Source organism: Perca flavescens, chromosome 5 (assembly GCF_004354835.1).
Source record: "Perca flavescens isolate YP-PL-M2 chromosome 5, PFLA_1.0, whole genome shotgun sequence".
NCBI lineage: Eukaryota > Metazoa > Chordata > Actinopteri > Perciformes > Percidae > Perca > Perca flavescens.
In genome coordinates this window covers 4,081,554-4,098,547 of record NC_041335.1, presented here as the reverse complement: position 1 = coordinate 4,098,547, position 16,994 = coordinate 4,081,554, and the positions used below count along the sequence as shown (strand labels likewise).

The 16,994-nt window shown below is 39.7% G+C and overlaps 1 protein-coding gene across 1 annotated transcript in view; it reads left to right on the top strand.

The window, feature by feature from the left end:
* Positions 1 to 1,138, top strand: part of hk2 (hexokinase 2) — a 37,957-nt gene extending 36,819 nt beyond the window's left edge. The window contains exon 18 of the mRNA XM_028577365.1: positions 81 to 1,138. Within this exon, the coding sequence (XP_028433166.1) occupies positions 81 to 225 (145 nt within the window). The 3' untranslated portion in view covers positions 226 to 1,138. The remainder of the gene's footprint in view (positions 1 to 80) is intronic.
* The last annotated feature ends 15,856 nt before the right edge of the window (positions 1,139 to 16,994 follow it).

Here is a 16,994-nt window from a genome sequence, read left to right as displayed (position 1 = left end):
TATATTAGAGGGGGAGATTTTCATGTAACTCCTGTTCAACACTAAACCTTTTTAATTTTCTCTCCTTCCTCTTACTAAAGTTTCTCCAGCATCATGAAGGAGACGTTGCAGGATTTGTCACCGCAGTGCCAGGTGACTTTCCACAAGTCCGAGGATGGAAGTGGGAAAGGAGCAGCACTGATCACAGCTGTGGCCTGCAGGATCAAGAGCGACGGGCAGCACTGAATCGTCAAGACTGGTGGACAGGTAGAACCCAAAGCTCCTATGACTGATTTTTCTGTACCAGGTCACCAAAATAAAGTCGCATACACCTTGACCTGTTTAGCTCTTGAGTACTGAAATGTTTAATCTGACTTATTTTGTGTGTGGGTTCATACACATATGTACATTTTTGGTTTGTGTTTGGAATATTTGTGGTGTGAGTTGACATTGCATAGGATGGAGTCAGAACTTAGTTTGTGTGTTAGAGAAGAGTTACAGTACATCTTCTGTGAAATAGAACTGTTACGAGCTGTGGGGCTCTTTGTCTGTACCCTCCCTCCTTTTATTTGCACCTTCACACCTGCAGGTTTCCTACCTGCTGACAACATGTGTATCATAGCAAATCATATATCAGTTTTAGTAATAATGATAATCTTTATTTATAGAGCATTTTTTTTAAATCCTTGTTACAAAGTGCTTCACAAAGGCAGCAAATTAAAACAGATATGTCATGCAATCATCAGGTTTTAAAAGAAAACCAATACAGTGCAGGAAAAGAAACATTGTTTGACAGTTCAAGGAACTAATACGTATCATTGTGATCATCACTTAGATTGCCTGTCATGTCCACCCACTACATCGATCCATTGCTTAATGCAGATTTCCTAAAGTGATCTAAAATATATAAATGCTATATCTTAGAATTATCTCTGAAATTCTTATAAACAGTGTATAAGAATAATTGTTTATTGAATATGAAAAACGTGTTATGGGAACGATGTTCAAGGTAATACATGGTTTTGTCATGTAGACATAGATGACATGAGTTAAGGATGTCGGATACTTAGGGAGACACAATTTGGAGAAAAGTGAGATTGTCAGAACACCTGATATTCCTCAAATGGTTGTACAAAAATAAACAAGTGTGTCCATTCAATCTACTGTCATCAGGCTGTTTTATTTCTTTGTACAACACGTACAAGTGCCAAATATTACAGCAGTCAAATAAATATGTAAAATCAGGCGCCAGGATAGCTCAGTTGGTAGAGCGGGCACCCATATACAGAGGTTTACTCCTCGATGCAGCGAGCCCCGGTTCATGTCATTCCCCCCCCTCTCTCTCCCCTTTCATGTCTTCAGCTGTCCTGTCAAATAAAGGCCTAAAATGCCTGAAAAATAATAATAATAAAAAATGTAAATAAAGATATGCAGTCCATGCTGAAAAGAAGATATAGAGGCTGCGTATAAACAATTCAAGAAACAGCAGGATGCTGCAGAGAGACTGTAAATGGCTCAGCCCTCTGACTGAGAGAGAATCTAAGGCAGACGAGGCCTCAGGATCCCTGAGATTGTTAACTGAGCTCCTTAACAGCTGCTGCAGCTATCAGTTCGGGCCAGGATCTGTCCTAAGAAGCCGGAGAGGCCAGGGCCAATATGCATTTTTTGATTTATGTGTATCAGTTACAAATCCGGATTAGGATCCTAGAGCAACAGGTCACACTCGGCTTGAGCGAGCACACACATCTCCACGTCTTTCTCATGGGTATCGATGCACAGCCTTGTGAGAGTCGACCAATCAGCGTTGGTTTTGAGGCGGGTTTAGGTATAACGCAACGGGAAGCGTCTGTCACCAACATAGGTGGTGATAGACAGATGGTTTATCCAATCAGCTAACCAGTATTTTCAGACAGCGGCAGCCCTAATTCTGTTAGCCTCTCGCTAATGCTTCCTTCTTTTGGAATATGGACCGGGAACCTGAAATGGTGCCTTTTATTCGCAAATTCTCGTTACACAAACGGCGAATATCCTTTACCGACATGTTGCTTGCTTGCTGAGCTAACCAGCTATGCTTTGCCTGCAGCAGCAGGGGTAGCCTGGCTTGTGGTTGTATTGTCATACGCTTTGTTGATCTGATTGGTTGATTTGGCCCGTCTATCACCAACATAGGTGGTGATAGACAGATGGTTTATCCTGTCAGCTAACCAATATTTTCGCACCTTCCCAAAAGTTCTCCAACGGAAAGTTCCCAGATGGACATGCCGAGCAAATGAGAAGCAATCCATCTGGTGGAGTCAGGTTAATCGATGCATGCCTTGGTGTGCTCCAAGGTTTGAAAAAAGTGAGCATGTTTTGCTGGCTGAGAGTATAGACGTTTAGAGGAAAATACAGGTCTTGGGTGAGGATTTATGATGAGGCCCAGCAGGGGCAACTGACCGAAACTGTTCCTCTTTCTTTGTTTTGGAATTTTAAACTCTGGTGGATTTCTGAGGACTATGGTTAACTGCTCCTCAGATCTCTGCAGGGTAAATCCAGACAGCTAGCTAGACTATCTGAGTTTTCTGTTGCACGACTAAAACAACCTGTTCCCCCAAAACAAGTTCCTTCTTGAGACTATTTTGCAGCGGCTGTCACTCTTTAGCGTTTATCATGTTTTTGTAATTGGTCACATGTCCAAAGTTATCCCCTCGGATACAGGCTCTCCTCGGGGCTGTGTACTTTCGCCTTTGCTTTTCATTATGTACACAGACAGCTGCAGGACGAGGACAACAAAGAATCCACTTGATGCATGTAAAACCAACAGATAACTTGAATTCCGTCATTCCTTCTGCCATTAGGCTCTTAAATGCTGCTTATGGTAGCAACCTGTAACATCCAGAGCTTGTTATCCTGGGGAAGCATAATGCTTTGATTTACGTATTTCTTTTGTTGCTTTTCTTGTTGGATATTTCTTTTTTATTTATCTTTTCTTTTGGTAACCTGTGCGTGTGCTTTGCTGCTCTTGCCTGGGTTAACTCCACTGACACGTTGGTTGATTGAATGACTGCGATGGTGTTATTCTTGTCTGCTTTTATGTGACTGGTTTACTGCAATATTTTGCCGTCTCGAGATAAATAAAGTTGTTTGAATTGAATTGAAGAACTTAAGTACATGAACAGTATTTACACACAAAACTGTCCATACCAAAAGTGCATACAAAGTAAAATATATTTTCTTTTTCTTTGTATGTACGTATGTGTATATATAGTGCAAAAAACAAACAAACATGAATCAGTCTCTCTTGCTCGCTCGCGGAATAGACTGTGTATTTGTGCACGTGGGAACCCACCTACAAGCGTCAGCTGGTTCTTAGTCGTATTATAAAATAAAATCCTGCCGGTGACACTAGAGCAGGTTAAGTCTTTGAAAATGAAATGTCAAATGAAGTTTTACTTTTCAAATAGTTAGAAATTGCATTTAAATTTGAATTGTGACCTACAGTACATACATGCTTGCATACATGGAAAATGAGGCTACATTGTTCACGTTGCATTTTGATTTCCAAATTTGATTTGAACATTAAAATATTGTTTACTGGACAGCTGGACACGACTTTGAAAATTGAATGTCAAACGGCTTTTCTATTTTTATTTTAATATGGTCTCTCAACACCCATGCGAGTATGTGAAAATGCAAATTGGGTTATTGCATTTTTATTTTTAATCAAAAACACATACACTACACAGTTATAATGCTATTGTGGAATTACATTTTCAGGTTTACATAATTTGTTTTAATTAAGTCCCCAATGGGCTTTCACACAAACAAACACCATTAAGCAATACTACTAAGATTCAAGATTATTTTTTATTGTTATTCCAAAAAACACTTCAGGAAGTGCAGTGTAGAACAAAATTACGTTGCATAGGACCACCATAGAAACGGTCATAAAAAAAAACATCAGCAGCTAGAAGAATCCTATTATACATAAATAAATAAGTATGATTTCAGTTCATTTTGATATAATGAAAGGGTTGATATGTTATAATCCATGAGTGCCTAATAATTATTCCCAATATTATGTTGCTGATATGTTTTCACTCATATCACTCAGGGTTTTGAAATGTGTTTCTGAGTGTTTCTTTTTGAGCATCAATATGCTCAGGATGGAGTTGTGTGTTGAAAATACAAGTATTACTGTCTGTAATGTAAAGGTACTATTGATATAAATAACTATCCTTCTATGAACTTTGTGTGCTATTGCTGGCAAGCATAAATCATTCACCAAGAATGCAGCTTGTATCCAATGTTATATCAAATACAGCAGCTGCAGGTTGCCTGATTAAGGAACATTAAGGTACAGTCTGCTGTTCATGGATGCATTTTGATGCACTGAATTCAAACTGCCTTGAAAATGTTCTGTGCTCACCTAAGTGACTGAACCTTGATCCAAGGTTAAATGCTTGCTTGCAAGTGTGACAAGAAAACGAAATAAACTCTCGTTTGTTGAGTCCAGCCTTTATTCACAGCTGTTTTCATTAAACATACTGTAAACTGTGACAATTAGTTGGCCTTGAACCGCTGTTGGTCTCTATTCGGTGGAATTCACTCCTTTTTCGACTCAGAAGGAACTTCATTGCTTAAGTAGATTTACTGGAACTGCTTTCAATCAATATGTGCAGCTTTTGACTTTAGGGCTGTGCTTTCTCCATCCTGTGCGGTCATTAGTTTCACATTTCTTCTTGCCACGCCAGCTTCATGTTCCACTATGTCGCTTTGCCGTGCTGCTGCCTCCAAGAGAAGAACGGAACATCTGAACAACTTCATACTAACTACGTGTGATTACAAAAAACACGTTTATTTTCATTTCATTGTCTTGAGATACCACAACAGATGGTAAAAGTTGGGTCTTGTGGGTAAAATGTGATTTTGACTTTGAAAGTATCATCATGGAGTAAGAAAGGTAAATACTGCTATAGACATTATAAATGATGGACGGAAGCTAGCTGTCTGGATTTACCCTGCAGAGATCTGAGGAGCAGTTAACCATAGTCCTCAGAAATCCATCGGAGGTTAGAATTACAACACAAAGAAAGCGAAAGGTAACGGCTTATGCCTTGACGCAGAGGTCCAGTGCTCGAGTCCGACCTGTGACCATTTCCTGCATGTCTTCCCCCTCTCTCTCCCCTTTGTCACCTAGCTGTCCTATCGATTAAAGGCGGAAAAGCCCAAAAAAATATCTTGGAAAAAAAGCTAATAATAATAATAATAGCTATAATCAGTATTGCTTGGCTGTGTTTGGTTGCTTTGTGTTGCTGGCTTGAATGGCTACATCAGGCCTCCTAAAGTCTTGAGAATGCTTATTCTGTTGCTGTCGCTGTCTTTTTGGCGCCTTGATGTCTTCTGTCCGTAAATCAACTCGCTGGTTTCAAACCATCTCGCCCTAGCCTGGTCCTACCAGACTCTGGTCCATTAGCCTGGTCTTACCAGACTCTGGTCCATTTCATTTGTCCAGAGAGTCTGGCCACTCTCCATTGACAAGTGTTAACTTCCTTGAAGGCGGGTCCTCTGTTGAAGTTTAAAACTGTTGGATCTGCCCAGAGAGGAAATTAAACCACGGTGGTCAAAATGTGAAAAGAGTGGCAGCAGTCCCAGCCAAATGGGCTTGAATGGGCTCTTGGCCAGACTGACTTGCAGAGCAAATCTCAAATTTGCCGGATGTTTGCCAGGGTTTTCCCAGGCTATAAATTAGCCTCATCTTTACAGAAAACTTTGGCCAATGACTGAACCTGAGGGTAAGTTAGTTTTATGAATCTGCTGTTTTTCTTGAAATAATATTTCGTTAAAACGTGGCAATATGGCAAAATGTTCCCACTGTTACAGGTCAGTGTTTCATTTGCTTGATAGAAAAAAAAAACACATCAGAAAACCATTTATTATTCTCAGAATAAGCTTTACTGTTTGCTGCTTGGAGACAACATCCTATTTATAACATCATATATTTACAGAATATTATGAACAGGATGTTTCTGGCTGAGCTTAGAGGTCACATTAAAAAAACATTCATACAAGTACATTCTGCTAACAGCAGATCGCCTGCTTTGGATTTTTCCCTTTGGAATTGAATGTTTATAAAATGCTGCCTAATTAGTGTTCCTTTATCCATCCTCATATGCAGGCCTCTTTAATGAGCCTTCACTTCTATATATGGTGCATTTCGCACATAGGAAGTCAATAAGGCAGACATCATGTGAATTAGTGAGATGCTTCTTCAGTTGCAAATAATTAAATTAAGCATGTATAATTAGTGTGGGTGTATTTCCAATGATGGCACTGCATGTAGCCGTACACATCGAGTGATCAGAGTACAGGGAATCAAATAAATTAACATCAAAAAATAAGCAAAATTGACCAAGAAATATGTTATTAGGGAAATACAGGATAAAATAAAGATAAGAGGAATTTGGCTGACACTGACATTTACCAAGCCTACCTTCCCATCTGCACAGTATACAGGCTCAACTTGAATACCATTAGGTCACACGGGCCACCAGCCCTGCACTTCTTCAACCTACACATGTCCCAAATGGACCGAATACAGTCCAGTGTTATGGTTTCGGTATTTTGTGTTGTACACTTTTCGGTCTATGTATAAGTTTTTCCTGTATTTCCCTGTTTGTGTATGTTTACCCTGTTGACTGTGTACCACTCCTTGTTCTGTGTATTGGGTTTTTCTGGTTTCAACTATCCCCACAGGGGGTAGAAAATTGTCTTCAGACAAAAGGCTCAACAAACAGTATACAATTCAATTCAATTCAATTTTATTTATAGTATCAAATCATAACAAAAGTTATCTCGAGACACTTTACAGATAGAGTAGGTCTAGACCACACTCTATAAATTCCAAAACCCCAACAATTACAGTAATTCCCTCAAGAGCAAGCATTAGCAGTGGCTATTGCGACAGTGGCAAGAAAAAACTCCCTTTTAGGAAGAAACCTCGGCAGACCCAGACTCTTGGTAGGCGGTGTCTGACGGGCCGGTTGGGGGCGTGATGAACAGTGGTGATAATAGTCACATTAGAAGTCACAGTGACTTCGAAGGTTATCGTGGAAGTTCATGTCATAGCAGGGCACATCGTGTCATATTGAGTAGTGCAGTCTCCTATACCGGATCCTGACTACTCTGTGCATAGGAACATCACAGCAGGGCGTTGCGGGATGTAACGTGGCGCTGCAGAGCATGGGTGGATGCTGCGGATGCAGCAGGACGCAGCAGGATGCGGCCGGGAAATGCAGAGAATTGCATAGCTCTGCGAAGAAGAAACATAAGGACTCCGGGGAGTAAACTCCCCAGAGCTAGATTAGTAACAAGCATTTCTGGGACAGGATGCATACAAAAGTAACAAGTAGAGATGAGAGAGCAGCTCAGTGTGTCTTAGGGAGGAACAGCCTCCCCGGCAGTCTAGAATTGTAATAGCATAACTAAAGAGAGGCAGGTTAAAGAGAGGTGCCTGGTCGGGCTAGAACTCTCCCCAACCGGATCGGGCTGTACTGGCCTGCCTCCCTCTACTCTCGCTAGATTATTAATTATACAGTATATAAAACTGATGACTACGAGGAGAAGCAGTGGGCCGGGTTAGGCAGACGCTGCAACTCCTCACTCCTTAACTATAAGCTTTATCGAAGAGAAGAGTTTTCAGTTTACTCTTAAATGTGGTGACGGTGTCTGCTCCTCGAACCCAGACTGGGAGCTGGTTCCACAATACTGGAGCCTGATAGCTGAAGGCCCTGGCCCCCAGTCTACTTCCAGAGACTCTAGGAACCATAAGTAGCCCCGCATTCCGGGAGCGCAGTGCTCTAGTGGGACAATAAGGTACTATGAGCTCTTCTAAGTATGATGGTGCTTGACCATTTTGAGCTTTGTAAGTCAGGAGGAGGATTTTAAATTCGATCCTAGATTTCACTGGAAGCCAATGCAGAGAAGCTAATACAGGAGAAATATGATCTCTTCTCTTAGTTCTCGTCAGAACACGTACTGCAGCATTCTGGATCAGTTGGAGAGTCTTAAGGGACTTATTTGGGCAACCTGATAATAAGGAATTGCAGTAATCTAGTCTAGAAGTAACGAATGCATGGACTAGTTTTTCAGCATCAGCGTCAGCGTAACAGTGATAGTTAATTGAGTGTTTCCTAATAATATTACCTAGAGGAAGCATATATAAGGAAAATAGAATTGGTCCAAGCACTGAGCCTTGAGGAACGCCATGGCTAACTTTAGCGTGCTTGGAGGGTTTATCATTAACATTAACAAATTGGGATCGTTCAGAGAAATAGGATTTAAACCAGCTTAGTGCGATTCCTTTAATGCCAACTAAGTGTTCCAGTCTCTGTAACAGGATGGTATGGTCAATAGTGTCAAATGCAGCACTAAGATCTAGTAGAACAAGAATGGAGACAAATCCTTTGTCTGCAGCAGTTAGAAGGTCGTTAGTAATTTTCACCAGTGCCGTCTCTGTGCTATGATTCTTTCTAAATCCTGATTGAAAATCATCAAATAGACTGTTGCTATGCAGAAAATCACATAAGTGATTAGCAACCACCTTCTCAAGTATCTTGGATAGAAAGGGAAGGTTAGATATAGGTCTATAGTTTGCTAAGACCTCAGGATCGAGGGTGGGTTTTTTCAGAAGAGGTTTCATCACAGCAATTTTAAATGACTGCGGTACATAACCTGTTAATAAGGACATATTGATCATATCTAGTAATGAAGTGTTTACCACGGGTAACGCTTCTTTGAGTAGCCTCGTTGGGATGGGGTCTAAGAGACAGGTAGATGGCTTAGCTGAGGATATCTTTAACATTAATTGTTGAAGGTCTATAGGATAAAAGCAGTCTAAATATATGTCGGGACTCGTCGTTCTTTCTAGCGGTCCTGCATTTAAAGATGAACTGTTAGAAGTTAAGGGCAAAAGATGATGAATTTTATCTCTAATTGTTATAATTTTATCATTAAAGAAGCTCATGAAGTCATCACTACTCAGAGCTAGAGGAATAGATGGCTCAGTTGAGCTGTGGCTATCTGTCAGCCTGGCTACAGTGCTGAAAAGAAACCTTGGGTTGTTCTTGTTTTCTTCTATTAATGATGAGTAATAGTCTGATCTGGCTTTTCTTAGGGCCTTCCTATAGGTTTTGAGACTTTCTTGCCATTCCAAACGGGATTCTTCCACTTTGGTGGAGCGCCACTTACTTTCGAGGTTTCGTGAGATTTGTTTTAATTTGCGAGTTTGGGAGTTATACCAAGGAGCTATTTTCCTTTGCTTTATCGTCTTCTTTGTGAGAGGAGCGACAGAGTCTAAGGTCGTCCGTAGGCAAGTTGTAGCACCGTCTACAAAAGTATCAATTTGAGAGGGGCTGAGGTTAACATAGAGGTCCTCTGTTATGTTAAGGCACGACATAGACTGGAATGCTGTAGGAATACTTTCCTTAAATTTAGCTATAGCACTGTCAGATAGGCATCTAGTGTAGAAGCTGCTATCTGGTTTAGTATGGTCAGGTAGCAAGAATTCAAAAGTAATTAAAAAATGATCTGATAATACCAGATTCTGCAGAAATATTATTAAATCCTCAATTTCAATACCATATGCCAGCACAAGGTCGAGGGTGTGGTTAAAACAGTGCGTCGCCTATACAGCAAACAAACAATACAATACAACAGACAACCACACAATTTAAGATACCCCCCATCCCCTATTTCCTATTTAAAATATCAACGGCGGTTGGGATAAAAGTCTTCTTATACTTGGCCTTTTTCACCAAAGGTACTTTATAACATCTACCAGATGGAAGTAAATCAAATGACCTATGCAGAGAGTGTGTCACAATAGCGGAAGCTTTCCTTTTTACTGCCACAGTGTAAAGATCCGACAGGGTTACTTGCTTCTCACCTGTAATTTTACCAGCTATATTTATAATCCTTAAAAGTCTATTTTTGCATTTAACAGAAAGAGAGTTGTACCAGGATACAATGTTGAAAGTAAGCACAGATTTGATAAGGGATTTATACACCACAATCAGAATATCTATTTCCTGTTTTATTTTGATAGTCTGGTTTTCTGTCTTGTCTTGTCCAATTGACTTCCTGTGTTTTCCCGCCTTTGTTGATTGTCCTGCCCGGCCTGATGTCTTTCACCTGTTGTATCACCTGTCCCTCATTTGTTCATTACCTCATGTATTTAACCTCTGTGAATGCCTTGGTGTCTTGTCACATCGTTTTGTATCCGTGCCCTCGTGTTGCTTCCCTGTGCCTTGTGTTCCTGTGTGTGTCAGTTTGCGCTGCCTGTGTTTAGCCCGTCAGTTTGTTCATTTCCCTGAGAGTTTTCCAGTTGTACTGCCGCTTTTTGTTATTAAATCCCTGAGTTGCTTCCATCTTCTGCCGGCCTGCCTCTCTCTGCATTTGGGTCCACATTCCCTGCTCCCACATCACACCAAGTTTCTCATTACACTACAGTCCAGTCATTGTAAAAGAAAAATCTTTTAAACCTTACAGTGAAGGTTATGAAATGGTTCTGTCTGTACTTCACTACATAATGTGAATGATCATGTTTAGTGCCAATGACCAGATATTCCTGCCCATGTAAATGAATGTTATGAATGAATGTCTTTAACCCTTGTGTCGTCTTCGGGTCAAATTTGACCCGTTTTCAAAGTTTCTTTATCAGAAATATGGGTTTCTTTCAACCAAATTAACCAAAAATAGCATGGGTGGTTCCCAATTAAGTTCTTCACAAGAAAAATTAATGATCACTGCTTTCATAGAATTTTGGGTGTTTTATTTAATTTTATGGCATTTGTGTTCTTCCCGGGTCAATTTTGACCCGGTGGTGCAATGGGGCACTTTTGCGCTCAACAGCAGATGAACACACACACACGTACATGAATGCACATGCGGAGATACACAAACAGCCCCACACACGTGCACACACATACACCCCCCACCCCCACCCCCACAAATGCACACATTCATACAAACAGCAGCTGAGAACTACCTCATGTAATTGATCACATTATTGTGCTTTCCAGCACATGGAAATGCACCCAAACACACACACACACACACACACATGGACAACAAACATGCACATGTACACGTGTGTGCGCGCACATGCATTCACACACACACACACACACACACACTCACAAACACAACATACTGAAATTGGGCAATGGATCATTATGATTTTCAGGAGATGAACACACACACACACACACACACACACACACACGTGCACATGCTTGTGTGTGCACACACACACACACACACACACATACAGTACACACATATACACACACACACACACACACACACACACACAGTAGCTGAGACCTGCAAAAGATTACACTATTGTGCTTTTCAGCACATAAACGCACGCACACAAACACACACACACATGCCCACACACACACACACACACACACACACACACACACGTTGCAGTGGATCGCACTACTGTTCTTTTCAGCAGATGAACACGCACACACACAGACACACATGTACACATGCAGACGTGCACATGCACGCACATGTGCGTGCGCACACACACACACACACACACACTCAGAAACAGCTGAGACCTGCAATATATCACACTATTGAGCTGTCCTGACATAAAAATGTACACAGACACACATGCACACACAGACATGTGCGCGTATGTACACACACACGCACACAAATACAAACATACAGACACAACTTCAAACTACAGTTTTGTAAACTTGTTGTTATAACACCTTTGATGTGTCTTTTCCTAAAAGGGGACAAGTAAAGTTTCCGTAAATTATTTTTTTCCTTTTTGGTAGCTCTCCTTTGTTTGTGAATGCAATTGCATTCGTTAATTTTAACCTGGGAATATAATAATTGTCACATACCAGCCATTAATCCAAACACAACTTTCTCAATATCTCAGATCTCAACTGATTTTACTCAGAAGGTAGGTATAATTTTATGTAAATGAGGTCTGTTGACCATAAATAGAACAGAATAAGTGTAAAACTAGTTGAGATGAATTGGAATGAAGTTGAATAAAAGTGGTAACACAGATTTGAGTGATTAATTATAATTGCCTATGCTTTATAAACACGCAAAGCAGATCAGGTCACTTTTTGCCCAGGAAGACCCCAGGTGTGATTATTGGCCATTCAAAATAATAAAATGGTTTCAAAACCATATCCTGACTAATCACTACCATATACCAGTCAGTGATTATACACAAACATAGGTTCATCTGATCTTAACTATAATGAAAATAATTCATAATTTATGCTTATTTTATCCCTAAAATTAGGTATTATTTCATGTAAATGAAGTTTATTAACCGTAAATTCCAAAAATAAGTGTAAAACTAATGGTAATGAGTTGGAATGAAGTTGTTAAGAAGGTGTAAAATAGAATTGGTTGATAATTTATACTTTATGCTTTATTAATAGCCAAAACAGACCGGGTCAATTTTGACCCGGGAGGACAAGTGGGATTATTGGCTGCCATTAAAAAAAATTGAAATAGTTTCAAAACAGTATTTTCACTAAACTTTGACTTATACTTGTCCGTGATAATCCATCAACATATGTTCCCATTGATCTCAACTGTTAGTCAAAATAATTCATAATTTCAGCTTTTTTTAACTCAGAAATTAGGTATACTTTGATATAAATGCGTTTTTTTGACCATATATAAAGAAAATAAGTGTAAAACTAGTGGTAATATGTTTGAAAGAAGTTGATAAGAAGGTGTAAAATAGAATTGGTTGATAATTTATACTTTATGCGTTTATTAATAGCCAAAACAGACCGGGTCAATTTTGACCGGGGAGGACAACAAGTGGGATTATTGGCTGCCATTAAAAAAATTGAAATAGTTTCAAAACAGTATTTTCACTAAACTTTGACTTATACTTGTCCGTGATAACCCGTCAACATATGTTCCCATTGATCTCAACTGTTAGTCAAAATAATTCATAATTTCAGCTTTTTTTAATTCAGAAATTAGGTACAATTTGATATAAATGCGTGTTTTTGACCATATATAAAGAAAATAAGTGTAAAATTAGTGGTAATATGTTGGAAAGAAGTTGTTAAGAAGATGTAACACAGAATTGGGTGATAATTTATACTTCATGCTTTATAAACTGCACTACTATGATCGAAACAAAATCACTATTTTTAAAATACTAAGGGGGGATTTCCACTGAATGCGTAACGGCTGCGGACCGGCTCCGCTGCGTGCCGGCTGCGTGTTCCGCCGTCTGTCAATACCCACCAGGTCAGATGTTCCACAATCGGTGGAAATTGGTGATAAGAAGGCTCGACACAACATTAAACTTTGCTCTAAATATCACCAGGGGCTCTACACATGAATTTAGTCGTATAACAGAAAACTCAGATTGGACAGATAGTCTAGCTAGCTGTCTGGATTTACCCTGCAGAGATCTGAGGAGCAGTTAACCATAGTCCTCACAAATCCACCCGAGTTTAAAAAGCCAACACGAAGAAAGAGGGAGGTAGAAGAGTGACATTCCGTGGAATTTCCGGCGGCAACGGAGCAATCCCCAAAGTGGAACGTTGTGGATATAGACTATATGGGGAGTCAAATATGTTCTGTGTATGACATTAAAATGAATGACTTTCAGGTTCGGGTCCCTGGAAGATAGTTGCAAGTTCTGCCAGATTAGTTGCCAATTTAGGTGGTAGCTATTTAAAGGCCCAGTGTGTAACGTGTTTAGTTGTTCATTATCAAAATTTGTGTTGCCCGTTCACAAACTTGTCCTTTTTCATGGATATTTACCACCACCATCAATTCCAAGTATTCCTTTTGGCTTGAAATTTTACATTCATAGATGCTCCATATTCATGCGCCATCTTGAAATACGTTAGCTGGTAAGGGACATACAGGACATACTGCTCCACCTTTCACGTTTCCGCTGTCACATGATAAACTCACAGGTGCTGCTAATGCTGCTAATGGGTATCGTAGCTTCCCGGCCCCCGGCAAGTTTGAAGAAGGAAACGTGGAGGACCACACATATTCAAAATCCAAATTTCAAACAGTGCTTTCCACAGTCAATAGCTGTGGGCTTACAAGATGCTTTATGTAAGGTAAGATATATTGTTGAGAAGAGTGTACTGGGGTTGGTCAGAGCTGAGTGAAATTAATGTAAAGGGAGAAGTGTGTTCCAAGGCACACCATAAGTGTAAAGAGCTGTAAAGAGCTGGAGAAAAAAAAAAAAAGAATGATGTGCCAGGTAGATTAAAGTGTTTCTGGATGTCTTGGAATGCCCTGAGGACCATACATGTCACCAAGAGTGTGCGCCCATTTATTGATCCATTGAGAGAAATTAATTGGTTGTCTTACCAATACCAATTCCATCCAGTTAATACAATTTTTGTAGTGTCGGCAATACGCCAAGTAGAAATTACTTCAGCTGTGATTGAACAAAATGTTTCAAAAGCAAAACACGTTTATTACACATTTAACACCTTAGCATTTCAGAAAACACTTCAGCATTTCACAAAACAACATTTCAAGAAACAAAACATTACATTTCAGAAATCACTTAAACATTTCACAAAACACAACAGCAAAGCAAAAAACTAAACGACATTTGGTGAGCTCCAAACCGAAAAAGGGTAGGTACGTATTGGATCGTCGTCGCTGCTGATTGGATGCACTGGCTGTCAGTCTGTGACCAACTGAAATTATTCGGCTGTCGGGTTGGCGTGTCAGAGCCTTATAGGCTACATGTTGGTTTGAGGTTGCAGCTGAACAGAGAAGTGTTTTATTTTGTCCAATGCATGTCTAATACGTTTTTCCAACAAAAGTGGCCAAGATGAATATTTGAACAAAAAAACGGCTTCAATACAAAAAATATCAATAATAGAAGAAGAAAAAAATTCACTCGAAACATAGTACATACAGTACATAGAAACAGAACTACAGTATTACAGCCTGTTAAACAGCATGAGATAAGCATAAAGAACAACCATATACACTAAGTCAAGGTTTTGCATTGCAAGCCACAAACAGTTTTGGTTCTTCTGCGCTGTCATCACGCATCAGACACATATCAGTAAAATAATTAATGGTGAGCGCTGTTCTCATTATAGATTCAAATGAATTCAACAATAATAACAAAAATCACAATCTCCTGTAACACAAACGTCCTTTGTCCATGACACCTATGCTGGTATACTTCAAATTTCCAACCGGTAAAGACCTCATTAAAAGCACGCTCCCTTCCTTCATACATTATAATGGTTGTTTATATAAATCCGAAGCATACTGACCTAAGAGGGCATACATATAAAACTAGTGATTGGTACTGAGTGCAATAGACAAAGCTCTGCCAAAATACAATAACAATGCTGCACACGTTGACAACGCCAACGCAGGAACACATTCGAGTTACACCACACCAGTGCCGTAGACAAAACACACCTCTAATATATACAGTAAGCAATATCACAATATCTGACAACAAAAGATTTAGATAATAAAGACATTATAAGTCATTTCCTTTTGGATAACATGATGTCTTCAGAGTTAGGAGATTAACCGGCCCATACAGAAAGCAAGAAAATATTCAGAATGTTTTGTTGCGTGAATGAAACATAATTGTTTTGTGTAAGTTTGTAAAAGTGCTATAAGTAAGCGATGGCTCTTTAGAAGTCTGCTGTGTGAACCACAATGTGTTTTTTATGTGATCTATTCATTGAGATATGTCTGATATATGTTAAGCTTACCACCTGTAAGCCAACAGCAGAGATAAGTGCTGAGGCTGCACACTGTAGCTACTGGGGAACTGACATCCCAATATTTCCGGGGGAATTCTGGTCCCCCTATGATTTTTAATCATAATCAACTGATCTACTTCAGAAAAACTAATTTTGTTTCATATGTGGTTGCCATTGTGTTCACCACAGTTTGTTGTTCAATTCAAAAGGCCTTCTTGTAATGTAATGTATGCAATCACAAACATAAAAAAAAATTACAATACACACTTCCCATAATGCACGTGGAAAGCCTATTTCATTAGACCTCCCCTGCCTCCTAAATGGCCTCTTCTTTCAAACCCCACACGTCCAGTTTGTAACACAACATTTCTGTTAAAAGTTTGCAGTCTCATGCTTAAGCCAATTTTACCCTGATGACTTACGTTTTATTTTTTGTTTATGTGAAGCTCCTTGCAGAGCTACACAGAGCTATCTCTGTAAGCTGAGTTGCTAGTACTCCTTTTACGAAGAAGAAGACATACTTGTATTAATCGCGCAAGGGGAAATTCACATTTACACTTTGTTGTTACAGTTACACACAACACACACAGGCCGAAATACACACACATGCTCAGGAGGACCTATTTGGAGAGATGACAGTGAGAGTGAGGGGGCTTCCCATTAAAGGCGCACCGAGCAGTTGAGGGTTCGGTGCCTTGCTGCGCCTTGCACCATGGCTGGATTGATGGATTCAACGTTCCTTTGAAAATGCAATTACCTTAATGGCAAATAAATACTGTGCTTTCTTGAAATAATGGTGATGTTATTTTCCTGGAGTAGGTTAATCATTTTAAAAATCACAGGAAAATGCATTCACAGTCCCACTGATGCACTTTATTCCTATTTAAAAAAGACCAGGCACAAAGAGAGCACCTGTATGTTGGTAGTAAAGTGACTGTCTGCAGTGCTGTAATAAGCTGCCGTAACAAAGATGGCTAGCATTAAGTACATTATAGGTTTTTTACCTGACCAGCAACTATGATTCCAACTCTGAATCCTTATTGATGTGCTTTGAAGCTGCCCCCACCTTTCAAATGCTGCACTGATGTTCAGTTAAGTGTTGGGGAAACAAACCACAAAGTGCATAGAGGATATTGTCGTTCTTTTAGTATTAGTATTTAGTTGTACTGGTCTGGATATTGTACCTACAGGGTTGAAAGCACTTAATTGGAAGTCACTTTGGATAAAAATGTTTGCTAAATGACATGT